The following is a 9329-nucleotide window of genomic DNA, read 5'->3' on the forward strand; positions in this document are numbered from 1 at the left end:
GGAATCAAAAGATGCAAAAAAGTTGTCATGACAACTTTAACAACTTAGGAAAGTTGCATTGACAACATTTTGCATGACTATGCATTTTTGTGCTTGATCAATCATGGGAACACATGGTCAATTGGAAAAATTAGTATGGGCATATTTAAGATCTTTCAAATCATTGTGTAAAGGGTGGAAGACATTTTGATGTTTTGGCACTATAATTTGAGTGATAGTTTTCATTCGAATCCTGCATAGTCACCTTGCAACATAACTAACTCATATATTATAGCTTGAATACAAATTCGTTTTGTTGTAAATAGTTAGAGTAGACCTTTTACTTTCTCTATGCGCTTTGGTGCTATGTTTTGTTAAAAAATTCTTTGTAAAATAAAATAAAAACCTTATACTGTTTTTCACTACCAATGCTAGGGTTTTGAGATAAAGAATGCCTCCAATTTGAAACTTCAAGGATTTTCATTGTCATTGGAGGTTTTTTGGTTGAGGCAACATACATTCTTTTCCATTTGGTTTTAGGCCAGGAAACTCAACCATTGAATATTAAGACCATGCCCTAGATGAGCTCTGTGGTGTCCCAACTAGAAATTTAGTTAGTATTAATAGAAATTTTTTAATTTTTTTTAATGTAAGAACTTCAAAAATATGTATTTAAAGACTTTTAAAAATAATATAAAAATATATCTTAAAAACAAAAAAGTAACATTTAACAAAATGTACCATAGTAATTTTAAAATAACAAATAGATTATTTACATTACTTTATTAAATAATAAAATATTTTTTAATATTAATATGTCGATACAATTACTTGAAAGAATTCATAAACTGCAAAACTGAGTTTATTTGTTTTTTCATTATTTATACATTTTTATTTCCAAAAAGCGAGTCTTCTCGAAGAAAGACTCGGTCAAATCTCTCTTGCTTTCTGGAAAAGTAATCTGTATTCCCTTGTATCCGTTCTGGGAAAATACAGGCAGCGGCATTCGTCACTTTCCTCGAAAAAGGCTTCAGGGGCATCTATTTACACGGAGGCCCTGATTACCCCCATTCATTGCATTCTTCCTCATAACGTATCCATCGCTTCCCAAATTTGCTTAGATTTTCCTGTTTCAGCCCATCCTTAGACAGTTATGGCTTCTACAAGCTCATCTCATCAACAAAATGCTTTCTCTGGCTTTGATGTGTTCATCAACCACAGAGGCCCCGATGTCAAACTCACTCTGGCTACTGATCTCTACAACTCTCTTAAGGAACGGAACATAAGGGCATTTCTCGATTCTGAGGAGAAAGAGCTTGGAGATTCGTTGACTTCGACTCTTGAGACTGCCATCTCCTCTGCAAAGGTACACATTGCCATCTTTTCCAAAAGATATGCAGAGTCACCTTGGTGTTTGGCTGAGTTGCATCTCATGTTACAAAGTAAGGCTAAGATTATTCCTGTTTTTTATCAAGTGGAACCATGGGCAGTGAAGCCCAGTGACCTCCGCCATATTGAAACAGGGGTATATAAAGATGCATTTCTTAAATACGAAACGAAGGGAAGATATACGGAGAAGATCAAAGAGTGGAAGGAGGCCCTTCAATCAGTTTCCTTTACTATAGGCTACGAATTTTCAGCGTAAATTTTCTGCCTATCTATAATTTACATGGCAAATCTATTTGAATAGTTTTTCTCTTGCAAAACTGGTTAACTAAAAAAATTCTCTCTCATAAAATTCCCTCTTCTCTTGCAGTTCCAGTGACTGCAAAGAAATAGTTTCCGCTGTGGAAAAGGAAGTAGAACGTATAATACATTTATTTGTCGCCAATCATCCAGTGGGACTTCATAAGCTTGTAAAAGATTTTGAGAGGAAATGTCTTGTTGATCTTGTTGAAGATTTTGATAACCAATGCCGAATGAACAGAGCAGGAAAACAAAAGGCTAATGTCGTTGGCATTTTCGGTATGGGCGGGGTTGGGAAGACAACTCTCACCAAAGAGTTGTTTAACCAGAAGCGATCGCAATACTCAAAAGCAAGTTTTCTGTTCGATGTTCGCGAAGCCTCTAACAGGTCTGAACTACCTGATCTGCAAAGCAAACTCCTCCATGATCTCTTCGATGAAAAGGAACACAAATTTCGATGTCTGGAGGAAGGGACAAGCTGTCTGAGGAATCGTTTGGAAAGGAGCGGCTCTCCGAGATTTCTAATTATTTTAGATGACATCGATCATGTAGAACAGTTAGATGCTCTATTACCGATGGATATATTAACTGGGTATGATAATAGTCTGGTAATTGTTACAACCCGTGAAGTAGGGGTCCTTGTAACTGCAGAAATCGAGATTGCTTATCATCTGAAAGGATTAGAAAGAAAAGATGGGAAAGAGTTATTTTGTTGGTATGCTTTTGGCCAACCCGATCCATGGAGCGGATTTGAAGATCTGGTCGAGGAATTTGTAAAAACGTGTGGAGGCCTACCCCTGTCTCTTCAAGTTATGGGCCGGCATGTTAGTAAACCAGATCAGCAATATTGGAGGGAAGAATTGGAAAAAGCCAGAGAGACGCTGCCTGTAGATATAAAGAAGAGACTGAAGATAAGCATTGATTCATTAGACAATGAAGAGAAACAGGTTTTCATGGATGTAGCATGCTTTTTCATTGGCAAGAGAAAGACTATGGCTATGACCATATGGGAAGGGTCTGGATGGAGGTCTCACCATGCCCTAGAAACACTAAAAGATAAATGTCTTTTGGAGGAAGTTGAAAAAACTGGGCTGGACAGATATGCTCTAAGAATGCATGACCACCTGAGGGACTTGGGAAGAGAAATGGCAAATGAGTTGAGCCATCCTCGTCGTCTGTGGCATCCCCAGCATCTTAAATCTCTGGTATTCTCGCCCTCCTCCAATTCTCTTAACGATATCTGAATTTCAAAATTTCTGCCGCCACACAAATGTAAGTTAAATTCTATGAATGCAGGAATTAAAGAGATTCCAAACAATCCTAGCTCAAACCAAAGATACTAGGTGTCTCCATGCGATTTGGGATGAATCCATGAGTTGTCGAATTACATACTTTATAGGGGAGCCGGAAGATGTCACCGATACTTCTTTGCTATGGCTTCAGCTTGACTACCTGGAACGGTCCACACTTGACTTGAATTCAGATGTAAACCGAAGCATTCCTTCGTGGATTCCTCTTCAAAACTTGCAGTATTTAAGAATCAACGGTGGGTGTTTCCAAAGGTTGTGGCAGAGCGATATGCAGGTAATTTTTCCAATAATTAATTCTGTATTAAGGGAATACTTAGATGTGCATTAGGTTATTATTATTTCTTGGCTATTGCGTAAGACGAAAGTTAAAAACAAATTTATTTTTATTACCAGGCGCCCTCCCATCTGAAAGAGCTCTACATTCATAATACCTTTCTGGAAGAGTTTCCAGATTTCTTAGGAATGTCAAATGATATGAAAGAGACAGTTTTATTTGCAAAGGAATTCCAGATGAACATTTCCTCCTTATTAGGATCTCTACGAATGAATCTCAGATGTTTAAATGTGATGTACTCGGAAATAACCGGGAACCTCACTTCCTCAGATACTGCAGATTGGACTATTTATAAACCCTTAGTTATCTATGATTTTAAACTAGACGGGGAACTGGCTTTTAATAATGATGGACCGTCTAGAACAATAATGACGGGCCTCGAAAATTTAGAGATTAAAGGCTGTAATCTTGTAACAAAAATTTTAATTACTGTCCATTGTTGTCAAAGCCTTCAATCTCTCAAAATTTGTAGAATGGAAAATCTTGTTGAAACAGATTTGGCAAGTATAAAGACACTGAATTTCGTTGAGATCACTGGCTGCAAAAAATTGAAAAGATTGTCACTAACATCTGATCTTTCGAAGCTTGTAGAGCTGAAGATTGATGAGTGTCCTGAACTTCAGGAGTTACCTTTTGTCCATTTGAGTTCCCTGGAAAGAATTTCAATTGAGAGTTGTAAAAATTTAAAAAACTTCTCAGAAATATGTAATGTTACAAAGCTTCTAGAGTTCAAAATAAGTGAAATAGATGAGCCTCAGGAGCTCTGTTTTGTGGGTCTAAGCCGTCTTAAAAGGATTCAAATTGAGAAATGCTCAAATTTGAAGAGATTGTCAGGGATCGCAGATCATATAAACCTGACAAATTTGTACATTAAAGAATGTCCCCAGCTTGAGGAGTTACCGAGTTTTACCAGACTGAGCAGCTTGGAGGAAATTAAGATTGACTCTTGTGCTAAGCTGCAGAATATTACACTGCCAACAACACTCATCTATCTGTCTGTACGAAGGTGCAGAGATTTGGAGAGAGTTGCAGCAGCTGGTGATATTGAAGAGTGCCCTGAGCTGGTGGATTTGCCAAGTCTTTGCAGAGCAAGCTGCTTGAAAAATCTTGAGATGGACTCTTGTGACAAGTTGGAGAACATTAGCCTGCCTATAACACTCAACAATTTGTCTATACGGAGCTGCAGAAATTTGGAGAGTGTTGCAGCAGCTGGTGATCTTACAGAGCTTACACAGTTGCATATTGAAGAGTGCCCTGAGCTGGTGGATTTGCCAAGTCTTTGCAGAGCAAGCTGCTTGAAAAATCTTGAGATCGACTCTTGTGACAAGTTGAACAACATTAGCCTGCCTATAACACTCAACAATTTGTCTATACAGAGCTGCACAAATTTGGAGAGAGTTGCAGCAGCTGGTGATCTTACAGAGCTTACACAGTTGCATATTGAACAGTGCCCTGAGCTGGTGGATTTGCGAAGTCTTTGCAGAGCAAGCTGCTTGAAAAATCTTGAGATCGACTATTGTGACAAGTTGAAGAACATTAGCCTGCCTATAACACTCAACGAATTATCTATATGGAGCTGCAGAAATTTGGAGAGAGTTGCAGCAGCTGGTGATCTTACAGAGCTTACAAAGTTGCATATTGGCGAGTGCCCTGAGCTGGTGGATTTGTCAAGTCTTTACAGAGCAAGCTGCTTGAAAGATCTTACGATCAACTCTTGTGACAAGTTGAACAACATTAGCCTGCCTATAACACTCAACAATTTGTCTATACGGAGCTGCAAAAATTTGGACAGAGTTGCAGTAGATGGTGATATTGAAGAGTGCCCTGGGCTGGTGGATTTGCCAAGTCTTTGCAGAGCAGGCTACTTGAAAAATCTTGACATCGACTCTTGTGACAAGTTGGAGAAAATTAGCCTGCCTATAACACTCAACAAATTATCTATATGGAGCTGCACAAATTTGGAGAGTGTTGCAGCAGCTGGTGATCTTACAGAGCTTACAGAGTTGCATATTGGCAAGTGCCCTAAGCTGGTGTATTTGCACGAGTCTTTGCAGAGCAAGCTGCTTGAAAAATCTTAAGATCGACTCTTGTGACAAGTTGAAGAACATTAGCCTGCCTATAACACTCAACGAATTATCTATATGGAGCTGCAGAAATTTGGAGAGAGTTGCAGCAGCTGGTGATCTTACAGAGCTTACACGGTTGAATGTTGACGAGTGCTCTGAGCTTACATGGTTGAAGTTTTGTAATTAACGGGTGTGAGAAGCTGCAAAGTATAGCAGGTATCGAAGAGTTGCATGCATCACTCTCAATGCAACTTTGTTATTGCAGCAATGCATTAACAAAGAATTTGATCTGTAAGTTGAAGGTAAAGATTTCAACCCTTCTTTGAAATATCATTTCTATTATCAATCTCTAAATATGCTATGAAATTATTGGTTGAGTCTTTTATCTTCGATAATTGACTACTATTCTACATATAAATTTCCGAATTATAACTCTATTTTTTTTATTACAAAACTTTGTCTCGTCATTAATTTGTTAATTTATATTTGCAGACCGATTTAAGACTTCTGCTATTATTTATATTATCCTAAGTTGTTTTGAACATGTCTGTGAAAGAAGAAAAATTTAACATGGATAAACTTAGAACTACGAATGTTTTGTCTTTTATTTCAGGGTGAGCTAAGTAGAGTGGTTATGATTGGAAGAGCAGTGGATGGAGCAGAATCAATTTTATGACAGCTTTGATTCCGTACAGGATATATTTACTGAGTGTTACAATGACTATGTCCCTGTCCATTCGCCTGAAATGTGTCAAGGAGAATGGATAATTACAACGCTCAACCCACGATGGATGCTTAGAATGCTGGATAAAAGAATGAAGAAGGGATTTCGGATAGAGATAAAGAAGGGCGATCAGGGGAGAATTATTGATGTGCTACGCACAATTGTTGATAGGTTACATTATTCCTAAATTGTTTCTATGTGAAAATTTAATGAATTTTTATTGATTATTGTATATTTTAAAGATGTTTTATAGGCCTTAGAATTTTAATTATTAGTTCCTGCTGAAGGACAATTAATAGATTTTTTTTATAGTCTTATTAATAATTAATTCAACCAATCAGGCTTGAAATTTTTTTAAACCTGTTACTTATTGTTTACAAATATTTTTCATATTTAAAAAATCTAGAAATAGTTAATTTAGTGTATATTTATTGGTTATTAATTAAAAAGATAAGAAGAATATTTCAATTTATTAGAAAAAAAATAAAAATTATAATGAAAATCACATAGCAAGTAGCTTTTACTCTTAACATTTTAGAAATCTTTTTGGATAGTGCTTCTGGCTTTGCCATTCCTTGCCCCAAATCTTACATTTTCATGTTTTCAGCAGAATTTGGGGCTTTTGCAAAAGGATTTTAGTTTGTCAAACATTAGTATAGATGCACTTAACAACTTTTAGATATCAGGTATACCATGTGCTGCTCTTTACTAGGAGAACTATAGGTTAGCCTTAATATTTATTTGGAATTTCCTTTAAGATTTTATGTTATAATTTTAGTTGAAGGGCTTCCTATGCTCTAATTTTATGATAATGATTGCCTCAAATTTGAAAATGTGTAGTGTTTCTTTTTCTCAGAATTTCCTATAATTTGAAACCTCATTTGGGATCTCGATTTTCTTTTAAGATTATTTGTAGAAATCTTACTACATTAAAGTCTACTCTTGATATATTTGGTAGTTATCCATGGCTTTACCACCATACATGTTGGAACCCAAACAACTACAACAAAAATAAAGAGAATAAACCAATACCAATAGACATCCAAAAGGATCAAAACTCTGATGAAATGTTGTTTCAAATCAAAGTGCTTGGTCATGCTATGATGAACCAAATTCTTGGCCAATTTAATGTTACTAATGTTGTCACAAAAAATCATAGTAGGTTGAATTTGTACCTCTCCAATTTCTTCAAGAAGCTTTCTGAGCCATATAGCTTGTGTGCCTGATGAAGTGATTGCAATATATTTCGCTTCTGTAGAAGAAAGAGCAACCATGCTTTTCTTTTTTGAGCTCCATGTGATTAAACTAGAATCTAAGGAAAAATAATTACTAGATGTAGATTTCTGGACATCCAAACTACCTCCCAAATCTAAATCATTGAAGCCAACAAGCTCAAACTTATTAGAAGAATAGTGAATATTAATATCTAGAGTTCTTTTCACATATATCAAAATTCTCTTAGCTACCTTCATATGTTCCTCTAATGGATTTGACATATACCTTGAAACCAATGAAACTGAATAAGCAATATGAGGTCTTGTGTGAGTTAAAAACATCAAACTTACAACAATGCTTCTATATGATGTCCCATCAACAATATCAGTACCATCATCTCTACACAATACAATTACATGAGCTATTGGAGTGGAAAGAGGTTTACAATCAACCATTTCAAATTTCCTCAACATATTCTTTGCATACTTGGTTTGACAAATAAAAATCTCATATTTACCTTAATAAACCTTCATGCTAAGAAAATACTTCATGACCTATAACTTTCATCTCAAACTCATTCATCATAGCAAATTTAAATTTGTCTTTCATCTTAGCACAACTACGCATATATGGGTAAGTGCACCAAGTTGTGGTGCCAAAAGGGGGGTATAAGTGGACACCTTTTTTCTGAAATCGGCACTTTCTGAACTTCAACAAGAATTTGAAGATAGTTCCACTCAAAATTTTAAGATATGACAAAAATAAAAATAGTAGTCCTTTGAATCTAGTTTCTAAACTACTATTTTTTTTTCAAAATGGTTTAGTTTTAGGTCCTCAAAAAAGGAAGCCACCAAAAGTGGTATTGTTTATTCAGAAAAAATATAATATAGTACAAAGTGTGGCCCTCCAAAAATTTTAACTTTTTTTCTTTTGAAATTCTTTAATCACTCTAGTCAAAAGTTACCTAACACTGTGTAGTTTATCCTAGATTTTTCGGGTAATTTTATAATGTGTATTTTTTTTAATGAAATTTTTAATTGGACGCATCCCAAAAACATGAAATATTTGTGTGCTCCCCCTAGAAATGATTGACAACTAATCTAAAATGAATTTTTTTTTTTCAAAGTATGTAGAATGGAGTCTAGTTTCTTAAAAACTAAGTTGTTGCCAAATTCGATGAATGAGCTAAAATCTATAGCCCAATTAGTACATGTTAGTTTTTGACAAAAAATGGACATACATTCAAAAGAAATTTTAGTTGAAAGGCTTGAAATAGTTCAAATAAAAAATAAATTATATGGTTATATAGCTAACACAAAGACCTACAATGTCATGTAACCTAATTTTATCGATGCTCAACCATGACGAAACTTGAAGGAGAGCACACAAGAAAAATCAATCATTTTTTGTATGTTTACAACAAAACACGTCTCAGACCGGTTTAGAGACTTCAAACCTTTGGGTTAGATCCCCAAGGCAAAACCAAGCCTTAGGCTTGGTAGAATGCAAAGCTTTGAATAGCACGTGTGCACTATAGCGCGCACATGCTATTTAAAGCTTTTTTTAAATTTGGGTCTTAATAGCGCATACACGCTTTAGTGGACATGCACTATTAAGACCTAAATGTCAATAGAGAGAGAAGGAGAGAGGTAGAGAGGGTAGAGAATGAGAGAGATTAGAAGATGGGAAGAGAGTAGGAGGTGGGATAGAGAGGGAGGGAGAAATAGAGAGAGAGAGAGAGAGAGAGAGAGAGAGTAGGGGATGAGAGAGTAGGGGGTGGTAGAGAGAGAGTAGGGGATGGGAGAGAGAGAGTAGGGGGTGGTAGAGAGAGTAGGGGATGTGAGAGAGAGAGAGTAGGGGGTGACAGAGAGAGTAGGGGATGGGAGAGAGAGAGAGAGAGAGAGAGAGAGAGAGAGAGAGAGAGAGAGAGAGAGTATGGGAAGGGGGAGAGAGAGAGAGAGTAGAGAGGAGAGAGAGTGAGTGAGAGAGAGTAGGAGGTGGGAGAGAGAGAGAGT

At 36.3% G+C, this 9329-nt stretch overlaps 1 protein-coding gene across 2 annotated transcripts; it reads left to right on the forward strand.

The window, feature by feature from the left end:
• Positions 1 to 1006: 1006 nt before the first annotated feature.
• Positions 1007 to 6340, forward strand: LOC149545686 (disease resistance protein Roq1-like). 2 transcript variants are annotated; one of them, XM_089790771.1, is made up of 6 exons: positions 1053 to 1345; positions 1455 to 1620; positions 1736 to 2870; positions 2962 to 3249; positions 3369 to 5677; positions 5989 to 6340. In XM_089790771.1, the coding sequence occupies exons 3-5, from the start codon at positions 1899 to 1901 to the stop codon at positions 5385 to 5387; spliced, it is 3279 nt and encodes a 1092-aa protein (XP_089646897.1). In that variant the 5' UTR covers positions 1053 to 1345; positions 1455 to 1620; positions 1736 to 1898; the 3' UTR covers positions 5388 to 5677; positions 5989 to 6340. The 2 variants fall into 2 exon arrangements, with proteins under 2 accessions (XP_089646896.1, XP_089646897.1); XM_089790770.1 differs by having other exon boundaries at positions 1007 to 1620.
• Positions 6341 to 9329: the final 2989 nt, after the last annotated feature.

The sequence above is a fragment of the Cupressus sempervirens genome, chromosome 7, assembly GCF_028749045.1.
Source record: "Cupressus sempervirens isolate cs-2001-9-10 chromosome 7, ASM2874904v1, whole genome shotgun sequence".
Lineage (NCBI taxonomy): Eukaryota > Viridiplantae > Streptophyta > Pinopsida > Cupressales > Cupressaceae > Cupressus > Cupressus sempervirens.